This window comes from Gavia stellata, chromosome 3 (assembly GCF_030936135.1).
Source record: "Gavia stellata isolate bGavSte3 chromosome 3, bGavSte3.hap2, whole genome shotgun sequence".
Taxonomy (NCBI): Eukaryota; Metazoa; Chordata; class Aves; order Gaviiformes; family Gaviidae; genus Gavia; species Gavia stellata.
In genome coordinates, this window is record NC_082596.1 from 93,232,449 (window position 1) to 93,253,562 (window position 21,114).

Genomic DNA, 21,114 nt, shown 5'->3' on the forward strand with positions numbered 1-21,114 from the left:
GAGGGAGACACAGAAATTATAAAACCAGAGTTGGTTCTGCAACCGATAATGCTGGAGACTGACCCCTGAGGTCTGTGTGCCTCTGGGTGACCATCTGCCCGGCACAGGGTCTGTCTTCTCTGGGTTATGACTGATCTATGAGCCTGTTAACAGGAGTGAATACTGCAGAGTAGGGCCCTGAAGTGATGAAGAAAAAGCCACAAGGATCTACGTACTTCTAAACAGAGCAGAGGATGGGGGATTTCTAGTCTTCTCCCCACCTCCCATTTGAGAAAAATCACGAAAAGAATTCAAACGGGCCTTTTATAAGATTGCAAAATTAGAAAATCCACTGCCGGTGCCCTCCCAGAAGTTGGGTTTGGTTATAGGCTAAATTTGCAGCCCATCTATTTCCTCTTTACAAGGTGCTCAGTTCTGGACAGAAGGTCTCAGAGCCTGTAAGCTGCAAACCCCTCAGGCAGATGCCTGTTTTTGTCCATGTAAGCATCTCCAAGCAGAAGCCTTAGGAGGCAGGCATCACATTGCTCTATGCGAGACCACACATTCTCCCTGTGTGCCCCGTACATGATTTCGGAGTGCTGAAGCACTTTGTGATCTGCTTTTGAAGACCTATCAAGGACAGCTGTTATACAAGGGAGCAGGCTTGTATTTACTGGCAAGCAACATCTTCCTCTGCAACACAGTGATATCAGATGTAAACAACTTGAACTTGGGCTCCTGTGGCATTAATGATTTTAAAAGTCCCATCCAGGATGCCAGCAGCAGATGTCTGGATGCATGAGCATGTACCAGCACGTGGCCATGCGAGACCACTGGTGACAGCAATGCACTTGCAGCATGACACCCGAGAAGACACATGGTGCTGCTGCCTGAAACAGCCAATGAGTTCCTCCACATTTGCCATAAAGAATAATTCCCTGCAACAGCTGGTGTTTTTCCAGGATCGTGTATCAGAGACACTAATGAAGGGTCCCACACTCGGAAACAGAGGAGCTCTCCCATCATTTCCCATTATTGCTTCCAGTTCACCAACCACAAAACTATTCAAACAGAAGGAGATTGGACTTACGAGTTCACACACAATACAACAATGTTTTTCCACAGGTTCCTTGTTCCCACCACTTTAACAATGCAGACTTTCTTCGGTCTCCTGGTGATCTCCTTTTCCAGCTCTGAAACAAACCAAATCAAAATTATTCTTTCACTGGGGAGAACGAGAAGGAGAAGCTTCGCTTGTGAACTACAGATATTCTGACAGATGTTCTGGAGAGCAGGACACCGTTGGTTACCCTAACAGGAGTTATGCTGAACAACCTGCCTAAAGCCCACCTCACATTCCTCCTTTTCTTCCAGGCTTCCCTTAAGCTTCTTGGGGCTGAAGAACTGCCCAAGAACTCCTTCACACCCCAAACCTTCTCCCAGTTTAAAACATGTATGTAAAATGAGGGCAGTACAGAGCTTGATCCCAGCAAGCATGACATAAAATTTCCCGAAGAACTTCAGGATTCTGTTAATTTTAACCCCCCACAGGCAGGACTGTGCTTGTGCAGCTACAAGACCTGCTGCCTTTCTGCAATGCACACCTGAAAAGCCATGGAAAGGACTGGAGCTCAAACTCCTTTTTCGTGGAAATCTTTTGAGGTTTGTTCAAATCCAGGTTTCAGAAAGAAGTGTCTAGGACACTCTGTCAGCTCATCCTCTTCCCCCCACACATTTCAAATGTTTAAAATTGTTCTGATGGATGTCCTAAACAGAAGACATTTCCTTAAAGAAAAATCCTTGGGCACCGTCAGCTGTGATGTCTTTGTGTTTCAGAACTAAAGCCTCACCTTGTCCTTAAAGTGCTGGGCAGCTGCAAGCTAACTTTTCTTTGCAATGCTATGGGAACATACTAGCCTCACAAATACTGCATCTGATATTCTTGTTGGCACTGGACAACAATGAAGGGCACTGCTTACTTCCCAAATATCCTTAGGTTAGAGTTTAAACACCTACCTAAGCTTGCCAATAACACCACTGTTTCCAAGCTACTGGATCAGTGAGACAGCTGCAAGGGCATGAAGTCCAGTGAAAACAGAAGCTGTAGCTATAAAGAAGCATCACAAAAGCGATGCACTCCAAGAGTACAGACTAGGACTGGTTTTTAGGGCAAAGACTTGTATTGCTGCTTTCTAGACTGACTGCGTTTAAAAGCTGCAGCGTGGCCCTGTTCTGGACTGCGCATCCGTTCCTTTCGTGCATACGCAATTAGCCCGGGTGTCCTCAGTCGTCCGTACTGGCCTGCCCTGACCTCTGCCTTGCTCTACTGAATAGCAATTTCTTTAAGAGATGCAAGACAGGAAAAAGTAAAAGCAAACGGGGGTGGGGGTGGGGGGGATGGTGAGATAAATCACCCCAATTTACAAACAAAACAAAAGACACATTTGTCTGCTGTTATGTGAAAGTTGTATCATAAAGATAATAAATCAAAGATACACTATTTATATGCAAATAGTTGAGCTATTCACTGCTCACGGGTCACTCCTGGTCTTCTATCTAGAGTAACTACAGGGAACGCTTCTGAGAAAAGCAACAAAGGGTATTTTACATTAATGACTGTACTTAAGCAGAATATTGCCGTACTACTTTCCTTACTACCTGATAATATCCATTTCTCCCCAGAATCTACACAGCATGAAGCTCAGAAAAGCATAAAAACAGAGGTAGAGCAAAAGAGGAAATTGGTCAAATGAATATTTGTACTACAGGAGCACTCAGGAGGCTCTGCAATGTATCAGGGCTATATTAAAAAATAAACAATAAAAAAAGATGGTACCTAATCTCAAAGCTCAAGGTCAAAATGATTTTTATACCAAGATTCTGGAAAGGAGTAAGTGGGAATAAAATATTTCAGAGCAACTGAAGCAGTTAGATAAAACATAGTTGTAAAGCCTGTAATTGAGCCCAAGCCAAACTTCTACAGCAAAAAAGTCAAAGCAAGCACTAGAAGCAGCACAAGGTTTTGAAAAACTGTTGATGACTGTTCACTATTTCAGCTGAAGGGCAACAATGAAAATCACCAAACAAACAACACACATTGCACAGATTTCATGTGGACCTAAGGGTTCACTCTCAAACTGTCTAAGAATGACCAGATCTGGCCTGTCAAAGCAAAACATCCCCTCTGTCAGCAGAAGACAGTCCCTGATGCCATATTCTTTGGATTGTCTTAATTTGGGTTTTTTTGTTTCTCCAAGTCAGTTTTACTTTTTTCTTTGGGAAGAGAAAGCAGATTTTATTGTCAGTATGTGCTTTATTGAGCCACAATTTAATAAAATTAAGAGAAGCAATACTTAACTTGGTTACACTTCTCTGCAGAGCCAAACATTATTTTGCCCTCCACTCCTGCCTTTTTCGTACATTAGGGGTTGCTACAATCCATATGTTCTTTATTTATTGTCACGCATCCTTCTCTTGTGCACTCAGGTCCCCTTTTAATCTTTCTTATAAATCAGCCCTTTGGAACTAATTCCCGTTACTGTTTTTCACTGAACTGCTGTTCTACTGTCACGTAACAAATTGCCCATGGGTTATGTGAACTGGCAAACATAATCTCTGCTTCAGCTGCAGCGAGGATCCCACATGAGGGGGATTTCACCCCTTCTCTACCCTGCCTCATGCAGCACTCTCCCTTCAGTAGATCCTTGCTTCTGCTCTGATGGGGGTTATACTCCATGGATACACAGCATCATTATATAAAAATGTCCCAAAAGACATTCCAGATGTAGGTGCATTACAAGGATTAAAGAAAATTAAAAAAAAGAAAAAAACTGAAAAAAACCCCAAAACAAAAACAAACAAAAAAAAAAAAAAAGAAGAGAAAAAAAGAAAGAAAAAACAAAGAAAAAAAGAAACTGGCCTCAAACCTTACACCAAAGAATGCAAGCAGCACCTGACTTTTTACTGAAAGCCTTCTGGCTATACCAGCTATTTACTCCTCCATCCCTCTATGATGTGTTAAAACTCCAAATCTAAGTCACGTGCTTCAGATGAATGCCCCTCCCCAAGTCTCCAACACCAACTATCTTTCTGATGACTTTCTCCATCCTTTATTTCTATATATACCAGTCAGATGTTCTCAAACCCCCACCCCCCACCCCAAAATCAATCACTTACAATAATCAAAATATTATTCTGATAGCACCAAATAAGCTGTATGACTTGCAAAAAAGCCATCACCTATGGAACTGGCCCTCATTTAAGTGGCCTGCTGTTTTTGGAGGTAGTCTGCTTTGCACAAAAGGACCTGCTCTGACTGACTGTGATGGGCATCAGGAGATCGGCAGCTCTTAGGCTGTCTGGACTTCATAGGTCAATGTTAAGATCTTAAAAGAGAAGTCAAGCCAATGCCTATTAAGACCCCATGGAAGCAAATTATTGCTCTCCCAGTTACTGGAATAACACCAGGAAAACTCCCCCTACCCCCAACCTATTCTTTGATTTTGCACTGAAGTCACCAGTTCAGAAGGAATTTGCATTAAATGTTTCAGTTCTGACTGATTTAGCAGAAGGGCGAGTGTGGAAAATAAAAAATATTTTTATCCATTTACTCAGAGGCCCATTATGAGTTTTCCCATACTCCAGAGCCCACACACACTCTAGGCTTCCTATTCAGGGACTCGGTAGGAAAACTGTCAACAAGCTAACTCTTTATATCTCAGTGGAAATTAAAACTATTCATTGTGAGACTTTAAAAGTCTCATGGGGAGGGGAACCCTACCAGCTTCCAGCTCCCAACGCTGCTGAATTCTCGTGGGATCCTCTGCGTTTCAGGAGCACGGCTTTCAAAATCAGAAAGTATCTTTAAAGCCTTCAAATGAAGCCACCCATCTCTGCATCACTTGGCAAAGACAAAATAGACAAAGCTCAAATCAAGCCACTGAAAAAGGACGTCCAAAATGACAAGTGTCCTGTGGTGATGGACTTCTGCTGGATTTTTCTGGCTGCTAAACGATACTGTCAGGAGCTCTTTGAACATGAAAAGAGCTATAGAAGCCGAGCACAGAGGCTCCATCAATCCCCGGAGCACGACAGCTCTGCAGCAGGAGGTAGATGGGTCTGAAATGCAGCGCTGAAGCAACCTACTCACAGCCACACTGAGTTACTGGTACACAGGTTTATTTATACCTTCCAGGTTTTCTGTCTCCATGATCTCCCTTTATGCTCATTTATTTATTTTTTAAAATTATGGAGGACTAGCAGCCTGATACATTGCATTTTTTAAAAGCCTAATAGTAAAGGAATATCGAAGGCTATCAAGTCACACACAGAAATTATGAGGTGGGTAAGGAGCTGACTGATGGGCAGACAGCAATAAGGGGTAGAAAAATGGAAATCATAAGCGGCTGACAGGAGGTTAGTGGTAGGGTAACTCATCTTATTCCTCTCAAAAAAAAAGAAATCTAGTTTAATAACCTCACTAAGGAGCTTGGCACAAACCTTAGGAACATGCCAATGAAGTCTGCTGGTGACAAAGTGAGGCACTGCCAGCAGTACAGCACAGAAATGGGACATCAGAGGGAAATGGGTGAGCTTGAGACCATGTGTGGCAAAAGCAAGTAAAAAATGCAAAATATGAGGTAAGACACTCGGGGACTAATGGGAAATGCTTCTGCTGGAAGATAATGCTGTGTTGGACTTGGTTATACACTACTTGATCACAAGTGACTATAAGGCACCAACCTGTTGTGTCGATGAGGTATTTGCAATTCAGACAATGAAATACTGGTGCTCTTTTACAATTCTGGTCATCAGTATTTGAAAAACTAAAGCCTTGGCAAGCCTATTTATAAAAGGAGAGGAGATAGAGGAGAACTTCAGCTCAGCAAAGGAATGGGATTGCTGTCTGCTCACACAGCATGGGAGAAGAGAAGAGATTTAAGATAGTCACAGGCAGGAGCAAATGAGAAAGGGAAAAAAGACAAAGAACCTGGACAGCTATAGTGTATTTGAACTGAATGCTAAAATGTACCCTACTACAAGAGCAATTTGGATTCTGGAATGGCCTCCAACAAAAGCACGGGACATAAATACTAACAGCATTGAAAATGAAGCTCATTTCTTGAGAGCAACTGTATAACTTGATGACTATAATAGCAAAGACCTGATTGCAATAATTTGTTTCAATCCTGTATTTCTAATTAGATTCAAAAAAAGATAGGAAAAGCCAGACATAAGGTTGCCATTGCAATCTTCAATTGCTCATATGCATTATGATACAGCACTTAATTAGATGATCACGTATTAGTTTTTCCCCCCAGAACGCTCGCTGCAGTCAGCAAATGGGCAGCTATTAATGATGTCTCTACCTTTCCCATTCAACATGTGCCCCTCAGCCTTATTATCCAAACCTCCCAGTGAATAAAAAAATCATAGGTTTCCTCAGAGACATTCCTACAGTGCTGTCAGAATATTCCTGTACTTCATAAACACCAATGAAATCATCTCCACCACCTTCTTGCAAGAGTAAGGACAAAGATTATTCCTGTTTTGCAGGCAGGGAGATAAAATACAGAGGAATTGCATCCAGAATGAGAAAAATCATGTAGCAATACCTCTTGCAGGTGCCAATATAAATGCTCCAGCTTTCTGCAAATCAAGCCCCAGAATTACATGCTAGAGACAGACACTGAAGATATTGTGATTAGTGACACCCTTGGAAGAGCCTGATTCCAGGGAAATTTCCATCATTGTACAAGGACATCCCTGGCACACACAGGGAATGAGTCCAGCTCTTCAGGAAGCATTCAGCTTCATTTCCCCAAGACTGTCCTCTTCCCTTCTTCAACCCTCTGCCTCATTCACTACACACCTTCCAAATTCTGCAACAAATGAGGAACAGACAACAGCTTCATTCCCACAGCATCGTCCATCCTATGCACTGATTCGTCCATGCTATGCCCTGTGGAAAAAATAGGTCGTAATCATGTTATTAAAGGCTGTATCATCATGCCTTCATGCCAGGAGGGCAAGCAAGGGTTGCCCAGGCAACCTGACTTCTTGCATTTCCCAGAGCATGACTTGTCAATGCTTACATTCCTTTAACTTTACCAATATTAAAAAAAACCAAAAAAACCAACACAAAGAATACCTCAAATGTCATTGTGTAGAGCCACATCTAGGCCATCAGGAGGTTTCAGATACCTACACATGCATTGCTGCTATCTGCTGCCGGAGCTGTGGAGGAAACCTCAGCAGGCAGAGCAGGTGAGTTGGGCAGTATGGAGGGGTGAGACACACATTTTAGGAGTAGATTTCACAAGAGAAGAGTGCTGAGACTGAATCCTTGGGCTTGACAGCTTGTTCTGGAGGGAGGGGGAAACAAATGATCGCAGCCCCTTTGGTCTCCATGCTCTAGTTCTCCTTTCCTCTTCCTCTACGGCCGTTAATTCCCCCCAGTCCCTTGTCGCCTTTGCCCCTCTAAGTCCCCTCCAATTATCTTTATTCTTCGCTCCCACAACTCTTTTCACTCTCCTATTTCTTCTCTTCTCTGTCCGCTGGTCCCTCTTACTGCTCTCCACCTCCGCTTGGTTCCCAAGGTCTCCTCTCCTAACCCCTCCACATGCAGGATCACCCATTCCCTCCCCTCTTGGTGCATGTGGGCTGGAGGAGTGCCGGTAGGGCCAGGGCTTGCCGCCAGCCCTCTGCGTGCCGTTCCTGCCCTGCAAAGCTGGCTCCTCTGGGAGGAAAGGTAGCACAGTGGACAAAGAGCCAGTGTGCCAGCCGGGCACAGAGCTGCTGCGACAGGCTGGAGCACGGCCGGCAAGGGTCTGCAGAGGATTCAGTTGGTGAGAGTCATTCAAGCTTCAGTAGAGGCTGACACCATGCCCCCCCCCGCCTTTTTTTTGTTTTTTAATTTTCTAACATATTTGGCTTTTCCCAGTGGCATCAAAAGGCACATCCTCAGTAGAGTGCTCCCTTTTTATCCTGTTCCCTCCAAACCCTGCCACTATCAGAGGTCACTAATGCCCTCACCAGGGATACAGCCAGGGCATTCTTGGGCTCTCCTCTTCCATTCCTGTAGACCTAGCCAGCAGAAGAGGACTTACACCGATCAGTTTTATTCTTGTTACTCAGTATTTATCATGTACTGCATGTTCTGAAAGAGTGACACAAACACCATCAGTTTCTGCTCCTGGACAAAAGGGGACTCCCAGGAGAAACTCAGCCCCTCCTGAAAGCTGATTTAACATAGAAGAGGGCAACAGAAATCACTGGGTGGTTTTGTGTGAGATGGAAATCTCTGTGGCTGACACACAATCCTTTGTAAGACTTAAATGCTGACTTCACATAGCACCTTGAACTGTTTTAACTAAATTTCCCACGTTTACCTGACTACTTGGGACTTACTTGGGATATTTAAGTTTGGCACCATTAAACAACCAAGAAACAGGATCTGATAAAGGAACACATCTGGCAGGTTTGTATGTAGTAGCATCACGTGGAGTTACCTGTGTTATAGGGCCAGGGAACGAACTTTCTTTCTCTGGCTAATACACCTGGTTCTTCATCTACTACAAGCTTTAAAAGAGTAGTGTAGTTGTAGGTGTGATGGTCTAAGGATATGAGCAAAGCTTTGTAGGGAGAGTTAATCTCTTCTATTAGGGAAAGAGACTGACCTTCAGACATAAGGCGTTTTCACCCTTCCCTCTGCTATTTACCCAATGGAAAAAAAGCATGTAAGTACACTGATCCAAGCCTCATGCTTAGGAAAAAAATATATATAGCAAAACAAAACAAAAAACTAGCTTATGTAAAAAAGAAAAGTCATGGCAGCATGTTGGTCAGTAGCAAGAAAGGTGAACGATAATTTTTTTTTACTTCATTAAAAGGAAAGCCCCTGAAAACCACAGCTTTCTTAACTCCAATCCACACACATACACAGTGCTTGTCACCAGTGCACCCCTTCTTCCTCTCCACAACGTGTTCTGCATGCTAAAGTCTTTATGTCTATTCGGATGCTTGATCTTTGCTGGCCACTTTTGTAATTACATCAATATTATTTCTCTAAGCTTAGAAAGGAACCACGGAAAGGAACAGATGTAACCTGTCTGTCCACAGGAGCACTCTGGTTTTCATCTAGAGATGAGCAAAAAGGGGGTTTTGTTATTCAGCCTGGCCAAGCAGTTATTTCTCTGTTGAAGAACATATGAAATGTCACCCACCAAAGGGGAAGAGAAGGAGAACTGCACAGGGGTGGGTTTCCATGGAAGCATCAAGTCTGACACTCAGGTAATTGCTGATACAGCTTTTCAAGTGGTGCATTTCCCAGCACACGCAAACACCCTGGCAGGGCTAGGTGCTGCTACAGCAGAGATCAGCTTGTAGCAGTTGATCTGTTCTAGCTAACAAAGACCCTTCACCCCACACGGAGAAAAAAACATGCATCTCAGCAAAATAATGAAAGCCATCTAATGTACAACACGCCTTCAAAATGTGTAAGGACAGTTGCCGCTTTGGGATTTCCAATTCCCTTTTCTCCTGTTCTTTAAACAGATCTCCATGCTTGTTTAGCATTTATTTCACTCAGGTCAAAACGACTGTCCTGCACCTGCACCTGCACCTGCCCTGAACTGTTTGTTTCTTGTTCCACAGGGAACAGGGAGGAGATGGGGAAGTTTCTGGAGAAACTGGCAGTGAAAGACCTGTACTGAATTAATATTATCAAAATATTTCATTTGCTCATGATTGAAGCTGATTTTTTTAATAAAGTTTTGAAATATTTGTCAACAAAACCCACCAAGCCTGTTTTACAAATGACATTTCAATATGCAGTTGGGTAAAAATCATTCCCTTGATGCAAAAATGAATTTAAACCTTTATTTCTAAAAGAGGGCAAAATGTTGAGCCAACTGGTGAAATTCTGAGACTCAAAACATTAGGCATGATTTAACCAGGTCTAATTAGCACACCTAGATTTCTTAAGCATTAAAGAAGAAAATATAACCACATAAAACCAAAAATCTCTTTATGAAGGAAGATTGTTCCTGCCAAAAACCACAAGGTGAACCAATCACTCAAAAATAAAGCCACTTAACGCTGTCGAGGCGGCAGGTCTCCTTTGGTTTTGCAACCAACAACAGGCACTACAGTACACCCCTGGGGCAGGTTACTGAGAAGATACGGACAATGTTAATTCACAAGACTCTGAACTCCTATCAACATCCCTTGTCTCACTTTGTTTGCCCTGCATAGTCTCTTGCTGGCTAAGCATTGCCCACCAGCTTCCCATGCTGATTTTCTCCGGACAGGGGTTGTTACCACAGCTGCCAGACCTTTCAACTGCAGCTGGACCACTGTCCAGACATTTAGTTGTTCTCTTTAGAGACAACTCCCAGAAGAGCACTGGCAAACCACTCCCACCCTATGGATTGATTCAAAACCAGCAGATAAATTTTGCTTCCTTTTTTTCCACCCAACACGTGGGCCACCTCCCTGTGGAGCAAACAGGCCTTACAGAAAGTTAGTGGCACTTTCCACTACGGGCAGCGTAGCCAAATGGACGAGTAAAAGCTTTCAGTAGGCAATGGGAACGGTGTGATTCTTCAGAAAGGAAAATAAGCCTGTTCATTGCTTGGACAGCAATTCAAAATTGCATTTTCTTCCATTGCAGAATTACTTCACCCACTTGAACACTACTTCTTTTTATTATGGAACTCGTATCAGCTGCCAAAATGGGTACATATGAAACTACTGTAACTCCTGTAATGATCTGTTATATAGGGTACACTAATTTGACTGGTGCGTATGAGTAAAATTACAGTCAGATTTCCAGCTGGAAAGGACTGCAAGTGAGCAGTTTATCATTTAAATGTATTGGGAGTAATTCAATCACAGGAGGCTGTTACGACAATGCAGCGAGGAATAATAAACAGCAACACAATGGCCCCTAACTAGAGAAAAACAGTTTCCAGCCCTTTCAGATGGAAAACAAAGAATAAAACAAATCACAAACAAAAACCCCTCCACACAGATAGGAAAGCTCAACAATGGAGTCAAGGGGAAATAGGGGATATCTGCATCAGGCTCAATGGCATCCTTTCTCCCAGACAAGTACTAGTTTTTTACCCATTCCCTGCTACAACAATTACCGGTATTTTGTGTGATTGTAACACACAAAAGCAGAGAAGTGCTTTCTTCTGCTTACGGACCCACTGGGAGACACACAGCCTGCGGTTTGATCACATTCTTCATTCGGGATTTCTACTTTTCTCCTGTCCTCACTCAGATGGTCAACACTCCCATGCACCCAGAATGAGAGAGAAGGCCCTTCCTTCCAAAATTTTTAGTTAAGCTCATTTCATCCTTTTGATACTACTCCTCTCTTACTCTCCCTATAGAAATGCAGCATCCCTCCAGAGCTGGGTCAGGAAATACTTAACTTGTGGGGCTGCAGAGAGAGTTTAAAGAGAAAAAGCGAGGGAAGAAATAATAAAAAACCCAGCAATATCTCCAACAAATCCAGCATCAGCAAGAAGGCAGAAATGACCATGTTCTGTATCACTTAGTTTGCAAGGAGTAATGTACCGACAACTACTGTAATTAGATGTATTTGTGGGCAGAGAATCCATAGCATCAAGATGTGTAATAATGCCCTGTTTTCCACATGAAAGGGAGTCCCTTCTTAAACAGGGTGTACCCCTACCATGAAACTGCTGGAAAATGTAATCAGTCATGAATAATAGTCATAAAACCATTTTGATACTTAACATTCCTCCATGGACAATATCATTATACATGGCTTAAATAAATCCTTCTAGCTCACAGTTGCATCTTTATAATTTTCCTTAAAGGAAACTCAGATAATTTATTTTTTCTTTCCCCTAAAATACATTTTATTTCATCTGCAAATTCAAGAAGCTGACTAGCTGAGAAAAGCCAAATTTTGAGTTGGTTGGGAAACTCCAAGTCCAATTGTGAGACATTTAGTTGCCTCAGAGATAGTTTTCTCCAAGATCCGTCATTTACTCTGGGGAAGATCTGCAAAAAGGAGGTGGGGGGGATGGACATCACCACGTTAATGGCTGCTCACATACCCCACAGCTTTTCAGAACTTTACCAGATAAATGGCATTTACATTGCAAAGCCATGTTGTGTCCGACGCAGATCCAGGAACTGTAACCCCAGACACTCACTTCATGTGCAAGCAAGCTAACTGACACCAGTCTGCCAGCTGCACCAGAAATCACAGCAGTGACCTGGGCATGAATACCACAGACCCAAATCGGACCTTTTCACCCCTCACTGATGAAGACTGCTTCATTCTTTAGGCGCTTCTGTTAAAGGCGACATTTTTCTATTCTGGATGAAGTCTGTTCCAGTGCTGACTGATGCCTTTAGCACCGACTAACTAAAGCTACAGTTATGCCAGCGACCTTTGGCAGCGAGCATCAGCTGGGTGCAGGAAGCATCACCCCTACCCATGGGCAGAGCTACTGGGTGAGGTCTCCCTGCAGCCCCTGGGGTCAGAGTAGGTAGGGTCTGAAAAAGCGGGAGGGGAAAAAGACAAAAAAAAAAGAAACATTTCCCCTGTTTTCTGCAAAACAGGTGGTTATGGGCACTGTCAGGCCTGTGAGAAGGAAGGGGGGAGCCTCAACCAAATCTGACAGGCGGAAGATCCAGAAACTCTTTGCCTTTGTTGTAATTAGAGCCACACACAGAGTCTCTTCTGCAAAGGACCCTGTGAGACAGGAGCACAGCTATTTCAGTGACAACCCCGGTGATAGGAGTTGTCAGCTCTTTCTAAAAGCATCAGTAAACCAAGGAACTGATAATTTAGACTCTCAACCAAAAACTGCACCGTACTGCTGCCGCTTGCAGCCCCTCTGCCTCCAGAGCAGCATCTTTCAGATGATGCAGGAGAGGAAAGCAAAACTGCTCTTGGAGCAAGGCTTTAAAGAGAAACTGTAATGTGGTTTAGGTCTGCCACAGGGCTGGTGCTTTAGATTTGGGGTTTGACTGCTGCCGCTTCTCCAAACCAACAGAGTAAGTGTTGTGTGATGGGCAGGATCCCAGCCAGCAGCTTCCTTAAAACACAGTTTCCAGAGGCACACAGGGCTGAAGGTGCACTCTGTAGCCATGGTGAAATTCTTCAAGAGACTTCTCTAAAGACAAACAGCACTGCAGGATGAGCCTATAAATACTAGGACTGTTCAACAGGCTGAGTAATTTTGAACACAGTGCTGGAGTTTGGAATGGTTTTTCAAGAAAAGTAAAATGAATGAATGAATGAACGAGATGATTTTCCAGGCAGTAAATAGATTATTTAATTCTGGGCAGCAATGCCACGTGCAGCCTTTAGAGAAGAGCAGAGGGATTTGAGGTTGTCTGTCTGTCCTACTCACCGGGCACCACTCCTTTGATGTCGCTTTCCGTGTTCATCCTGTTCTTGTGCATGAACTGAAGGATCAGTTCCTTGGATGCCTCAAACTGTTGTGTAGCCATCAGCCACCGAAGGGACTCTGGGAAAATACTTTAAAGATGGAAAACAGGTTAGGGTCGCTTCCAAGTTTCTGTCAGAGGAAGGACTGATAGTGTTTAGGTGCTCATTTAACCGTAATTATTTTCAAAAATCAGAAGAATCACTTATAAAACAAATAAAGAGGGAAAACAGATTTGGAATATGCAAATTAATGACATTTCCTTTTACACTGAACCACAAATGATATAGGAACTATCCTATCACCTAGAAATAGGACATATTAGAATTTTATAACCTATTAGAGGCGTTCTGCCCGTTAATACAATTTTGAAAAAACTGCGAGAAGGAGGCAGCACTGTCTGCAATAGACATTTGCTGCCAAGCAGGGAATGAGTGAGATGTGCAGTTTAACACATGGTAATTTAGACCAAAGAAGGAAAATAGCTGACAGAAGTGATTTGGATTCTCTTGTAAAGATGGAGAGAGGAAAGAGAAGAATTACTTTTCAGGATTATAATGGAACAGATTTTTAAATTTTTAAACATGTCAAAAATCTTCTCCCACATATGCAGACTTTAAGCCATTCTTCTATACAGGTCAGTTTTGTGTATTGTGTAAGCTCCATACAACGTTCAGTTGTTGCTCTAAAAGTTTCCCCTAGTAAAGACAATATTATGTTAATTGAGTTGCCTTAAAAATATACACATGCACATGGAGTTACAAAATAAAAATAGTTTATTTTCCATTCGGTGGTTTCCTTCAAGTGCTGATATTCACCTGAGTCATTAGCTTAACTGATCATTCTTCCTTTTTTTTCAGATGAGTTTATTTTCATACAAAACCAAAACAAATATGTAGATCTTAAAACAAACAAACAAAACCTCCCATACTTCTATAGATAGGAAAACTTTCAGATCTGACTCCAAACATATTTTTCTTTCTTGTTCATTTTCACTAATCTTCCAGAAAACCTTTCTAAGAACAAATTTAGCAACTACTTTTAACTTAAAATATATAATAAACCTCAAATTTCCTTCACAAAGCACTGATCTTTGCTGTGGATACTGTCTCAGTTCTTATACTTCTAATCAGTAGACCAGGCAATTGCACTATTATGGCACTATCTTTTAAGGCTGATGCAATTTGGAAGAAAGCTTAGCAAAACCTCCATCCTAGAGAGAAAAAGTATTATTTTTTCTTAAGAAGAAAAAAGGAGTAAAGTCAGGCAGACTGTAATCCAAATGATATCAGGTAATAAAAATATATAACAGCCATGATGACAGCTATTCACCTTGACAGCTTATTTACTACCATTGGTGCTGCCAGATGTTTTGACATATCCTCCTGCTACAGGAAAGTCCTGTACTGCAAATGCATGTTTTGAAAAATTAAGAATTCTTTGAATACAAAACCTCTGCACACTTGGCTCTGGAGAGAGGACAGCCTCAGCCACTAGCCTAAAAGCTGTGCTTTTTGAACAGTCTGCTTACAGGTCCCAAATGACAAGCCCTATGGGGAGCACCCGCTCCTAGGGAAGGAAGAGAGCTGCAGGGACGCGCATTGTGGGAACAAACGCTGTCTCTGCCTTCCAGCTCCTACAGGTTTCTCAAACTGGAAGTGCTGAAGCATCACGTCTTTCAGCTGCTCCATTACTCAGCGTGAGCAGTGAGAGGTTCGTTTAAGGATCTTTACAAACTCCTGGGCTGCTTTGAACCCAGGTTATCAGGCACAGCAAGGGGAAGTGCTGGCCACCCTGTCTCTCTGCAAGCACCTGAGCTCACTTGTGAAGCACAGACCCGGCTGCCAAAGGTCATTTGTGTGTACCTACTGTTGCACCTTCTGTTGCCAAACCAAGCACCATCACAAACTCAAAAGCCAGAAAAAAAAAAAAGCCGACCCTGTCGACTTCTGCACAGAAATTTGGTCACAACCTTGTTCTCCATTACCTGCCATTAAAGACTATATATATGTATATATAAAAGAATGGGAGGCTGGGTGGGTAGAGGGAAACGTTCATCTCCTGTTACACAGCTGCTGCTTATGAGAGGAGAGGGGGAAGAGTGGGAGGGATGCTGGGAAAAAAGATCCTAAGCCCAAGAAATCCTAAGAGCAGAGAAGAATCCTTGACAGACAGAAAAAGACCAGGGAGGTACCGTGCAAAGCTAGGAGGAGAACTGTGATCCTGCCCAGATGCAGAGTAAACCCCTGCCCATGCCAAGGGTGTAGTGCGTCAATGAGGGGTCTGCCCCAGGGCAACAAGCCCAGTTATTACAACTTTGTGTCTTGGTGAGGGTAAATCCTATCTAACAGCACCAGAAAAGAACTGGCCACCCCTTCCTAGTTCTTCAGTTTTGGTTAAAGTGAAGCAGGAGTTTATCTCAGATTATTGATACCTTTGCTGACCTTCATGGCATGGTCCTGTCAGGAGCTTCCTGCATCCAAGGGAGAGGAAATAATGCCTCTGTATAACTGGAGATCCCCTTCCCTCATGCATCCAACACACACACACACACACACACTTTGAAAGGAGCCTAACTTCTATTAACTTATTTTTATATGCTTGTCACTAACTCCTGTGCTCACATCTGGCTTATGTGGGTGCCTCTCTGCCCTTCCAGAATGACCTGAGAGCCCATCAAAGGCATCTGCTCAATTTGCAGTTGTCCCAGCCCACCAGTCCATCCCTCCTAGACAAATCTGCTGCTTCTCTTTTTCCCCAAATCCATGCCCAGTTTCCCCGCTCTGCTCAGCCACCCACCTCCTGGGGATGGTACAGCCTGCCACGTGCAGGCTGGGAGCAGAGCAAATCTATAGGTGGGAGAGGGCTAAGCCCCAGCACAGAGGGGCAAACAGCTCTCACAGCAGGAGATGGAAGTAAAGAGAGCAAGGAGGAAGGAGGTGGCAGCGCAGGGGCTATTGCAGTATCTGTTACTGAACTCACTGCTTTGGGTACACGATAGGGCATTAACAAGCAGCGCAGTTTTCCAGTTCTTCTTTTATTACAAATCAGTTTGATTTCTTCCTTCATCTGTAACATATACTGAGGGTCCACGGTCTATTCCCCAGCACAATGCTGGGGGAAGAGGGGAGGAAAGGAAAGAGGTAATAAAACAGTAGCACTTTCCAGAGAATATGCAACAGATGGAAAAGCCTAAGAGAAAAGTGCATACTGTACCGACAGTATAATTAAACAGGCATCCTAACCAGAGTCCATTTCCGCAAATGCAAAAACCCTGGGCAACACAAATCCTGTTACTTTGGCTGTTACCACTACGTATCAAGCTGCCATATCACACATTCTATACGGGGGATCTCTTTGTGTGGTCTGCATGTCCTGTCCAGCCAAAAAGCCACAAAGCTCTTGGAGATTAGGAAATAAATGTCAGCATTTCCCATTGCTTTCAATGTCACCCAGGGATGACCTCTCAACAGGAATGTACGAGACCCTGACTCAGCCTCCTGGAAAACGTGCTACCTCCACAAGACTGCTGAGGGGTTACTGCTGTCCATGCCGTCTATCGCGTTCGTTAGACGTCTTCATACTATCATACTGTCCTTTTAGACACAAATATGTGTAAACAGTATCATAGAATCATATGTTTGATATTAGGTTCTATGCAGTGGAGGATATAATGCTTTCCAGCTGCCAGGCATCCCAGTAGGAGGTTTTGGAGTAGACCTGCACATGTGTATGTTTGCATGTGTATAACATATGGCAGGTTTGGGAGAACAGTATCATACATCAGCAAGAACCCTCTAGCTTATTCATCAAGATTAACGCTGACAATATGAGACTATTTAGATGTTGCATGTTGGAAAACAGAGCGGGGGTGGAAAAAGCCATTATCTTGCAAAGGACTTGTAACTTTTCCAGGAGTGCTGTGTTTTGTCCTCAGCCCAGGCTGTGACATGTCTACCTCGGGGATAAGAGAAGAAATCCCTGCTGAGGGTTACCACCATGAATGCAGGAGAACTCTGTAAGGCCTTCACGCATTAATAGAAAAATATGTAACTGTTAAAAATTGTTACATACCATAACGAGTTTTTACATGTTGTAACTTGTCAAGCATTACAGCTGGCAGCTTGGCCCCCCATGGTATTTAAACAACTTGGTCCTGCACAGTGCGGCGGCATTTTTTCCTCATTTTTTACAGTGTACAGCAACTAAGTATTTTAATCTTGTTAGTGTTATCTTAAAAACGAATGATCTAGCGTGTTCTTACTGTTATGGTTTTGTACAACACTGCTCTCATAAGCCTCTGTTGTGTTATGCCGCCACTGCGTGTCACTCTTAAGACAGAACAACAAAGAAAGATTTTTTGGGAGATTTATAGAGTCCTGGTGAGGATGGACTCGGCACCACCCCCAAGGTGAGAGCCACCCTACTTCTCTCAGGATAGCCGTACAGATGCCGCAGTGCCACCGGCGCTGCAGGCAGAGAGGAATGGGAGCAGCTGGGAGGGGAATATTCCTTGTGGGAACGATCCCGAGCCGCTGCCCAGCGCAGATCGTCCACCCAGGCTTCAGCACAGCATACGCTAATCCAGGCAAAACCGAGCAGGCAGTCTAGTTCAGGGCTGGCTACCTCATGCACGCAAGATGTCCAAGTGCGGTTGTTGAAGAGGTCACACGTTATTTTTAACCTAGGTTGGCTGACGCAGGCCAAAGAAACCAACAGTGACAGCCCAGAACCACAATACAGGTTTCAAGGGAAAATTTAGCTATGCAGCCACAATCTGACAACAGCTAGGCTGAGATGCATCCTCTTAAGAATTGCTTTCATCTTTAAAGGGGAAGTAACAGCCTGAATAACAGCAAAGTACAACTTGCTGCTCAACAAAAGAGGACCATCTCCCAAGTTCCCACCATGTCACAGCACGTAGCCTATCTATGTGCTACAGCAAATTATAAAGTTATTACTTCTTATTTCAAAGTCAAATCTTTGCAAAAGGTGAATGTAACAACAAAGGGAAAGGCTCATATGTATTATGAAGCACATACACTTCCAGGCAGCAAAGCACCCCCCAAGCCCAACATTAGGAGCTCATGTTGTCTTTGACCATACTGGAGGAAGAGATACTTACACCCAGTAAAGCAGCATCAGCAGGAAAGGACAGATGATGACTGCCTGGAGGACCTGCCAGTCCCTGCAGAGCGCAGCCAGCCCTGGCATGAGGAACTGTCCCGCCATTTCGATGAAACTCGCCACCATGGTGATCATGAACCGGTGCCCAGGAGGACAGAGCTCTATCCCTGAAACAGAGCACATGCGAACGCATTAGCCCCCCACCAGCAAAGGCACCCACAGAGCATCTTTTTATGAAACTTTCAGGGAGTTAATGTCCTTCAAGACCTTTGGCCAAAGTTATGCGCAATCACATAAATCTTGTTTCCTCCTGTACTTAGGCTTCAAACACTCTAGCAGCAATAGAGAAGCCCATTAACAGCTGGCTGTGGCACAAACATTGCAACTTCCATACACCTATTGCATGTCCTGCAGACCTGCTGTATCCTCATTGTTAGCTTTCCTTCAGAAATGTTTCCCAGAGAAACATTTTACCAAATTGTAAGATATTTGTTCTTTGAAAGGAAATGTAGGGTAAAATACAATACCAAGATTTTAGGTCAAGCCTTTTCACAGTTCTCAGAGACGCCACATGCCTTTCCAATCAGTTTGCTGGCAGAAGAGTGCAGCTCTCAGCAGGATACAGCCACCCAGATCATACGGGATGCCACCTGCCCACAGTTTAATATGCTACGACTCAGGCAGTTTTAAGCTGGATTTTGCTGAGTGGGTTGTTTCTGGGTTTGCTTTTTGTTTTTGCAATAGCTAATCTTGATCAACTTTCAAACGAGCCAGCCTTCCATCTGTCTTATCCTGTTCTCCATCCTTCCTTTTGCTGTAGGGCAATTTACTACCGTCACTGGTATCATCAGTTGTCTCAGCTGCCTTGTGACAAGTGCGTTCAGTAGATAACAGCTTCCTTAAACCCTGGCTACCTTTTATTTAGTCCTCAGAAATGAAGATGATTTTATCAGAATCACAGCCTTAAAAAAAAATCATCACAGAAGAAATAGCAGAAAAATTGGACTGCCTTGTGGAAATATATATACAATATATATACAATTTTTTTGCCAGTAAGTTTGCAATAGAAGCCCCTATTTCATATTTCCCATTTGCTCACATTCACTTCTACAGATTAGTAATTAAGCACAATAAACCTGCCACAAATGTTGTGTAGTACTTATCAGCACACCGATACAGAAACATAAGCTCATAAACATTCATGATATGTTGTTGTCAGCATTGTTGCTTTTCCTTGGGATGTTTCCTATGGTTGTTCTAAATTAGAATTTAACGGTTGTTAAAATTGTAATTGAAAAGCCATAAGACAATAGGAAGAGATGGCAGCTGCTCCTTCATTCACTCTCTCATTTGTAGCTTGTTCAGCATTTATCACTGTAACACAGATTTAACCTAGCTGACCAGGAACTAGCTTGAAGATCAAATGTAGGATTAAACACCACATGCTGTTTTTTTCCCCTCTTTCTTTCTAGCCAATGACAAAAACTATCCTTGGATTTTTGCCAGTACAGAAGGAAAACGTATCTATTGCGAGGCAGCCCAAATTTTCATTAGCTTAACCACAAACACGGCAGCTTTGGAAAAGGAAGGGGGAAAAAAAACCCTCAAAGACTCTCACTTGCTATAAAAGCTTTTTACATTTTAATTAGAAAAACAAGATTAAAACACAGAGCTCCTTATTACATTAATATGGTTTCATTCCTACTAATGATGTATCCCAAGCCCAGGCGATTCTTTTATTCTATGCAAAGAGGTCATTTCCGTTTATTTCCCTAATCTTCAAATATAAAGTGGTTCTGTTTGTTTTTCTAAACCTTAAAGTCCCAGTTACTCACACTCCAATATTCCTTCATTAAGTACAAGGACAAGTTTCGTTGCTATAGAAACGGGAAATCTGCATTAGATAGGTAAGGCTTTGGCATTTCAATTACATTGCTTAGGTTAGTATCAGATTAAAAAAAATTAACCAAGAGGAGAACAACTTTTGTATGAAGTCAGAAAGAGGTTTCCAAATAATAAAATTGTATTTTATTAAGTCCCTGGTGCATAGTACGTAACTCCACATGCAGCAGTTATTAATTGTATAGAAAGGAAATAACTTCAGAGATTGTTTAGTGTCTATTTTCTTCTCTGAATTATCACACATATATGATCAATTTTTGCCCTTTCTCTAAAAAAGATGGAGAACACAAAAAAATAATCCCTGCTGTAGGCTGGGTGAGCATGACTTTCAAGTGACATCAGCAGGCGCTCCGTGTATATGAAATATCACATCTCTGTTGAAATGTTCTACATATTAGGACGGCCTACTGACTTATCAACATCTCTCACATCAATTTTATATGACAAAAGATTCAGCACTGCGGTTTTTAGCAAGCGTTTAGCAGTCAACCTTTTCCTGCCTCTGCCAGCAAAGCCACCCACCGCAGCACCTCTGCCCCAGCCCTAGGAAAGGCACCCTGCACCCTGCTGATGCTCCCACCGGTGCCGTGACGCACCCAGGCACAAGGCCTCTGTGGCCACAACAATTTCCACCCAGTTCACCTGACAAATTACCGACTCGTGTGAA

The 21,114-nt window shown here is 43.0% G+C and overlaps 1 protein-coding gene across 3 annotated transcripts in view; it reads right to left on the reverse strand.

The window, feature by feature from the left end:
• SLC22A23 (solute carrier family 22 member 23) overlaps window positions 1-21,114 on the reverse strand; it is a 113,837-nt gene that overhangs the window by 13,627 nt on the left and 79,096 nt on the right. For 2 of the 3 annotated variants that reach the window (XM_059836191.1, XM_059836190.1), the window contains exons 4-6: window positions 18,544-18,712; window positions 13,383-13,510; window positions 1,070-1,172 (exon numbers count right to left, since the gene is read on the reverse strand). In XM_059836191.1, coding sequence (XP_059692174.1) covers window positions 1,070-1,172; window positions 13,383-13,510; window positions 18,544-18,712 — 400 coding nt within the window. Of the gene's footprint in view, window positions 1-1,069; window positions 1,173-6,850; window positions 6,941-13,382; window positions 13,511-18,543; window positions 18,713-21,114 lie in introns of all 3 variants that reach the window. The other variant, XM_059836189.1, reaches the window with a different exon arrangement.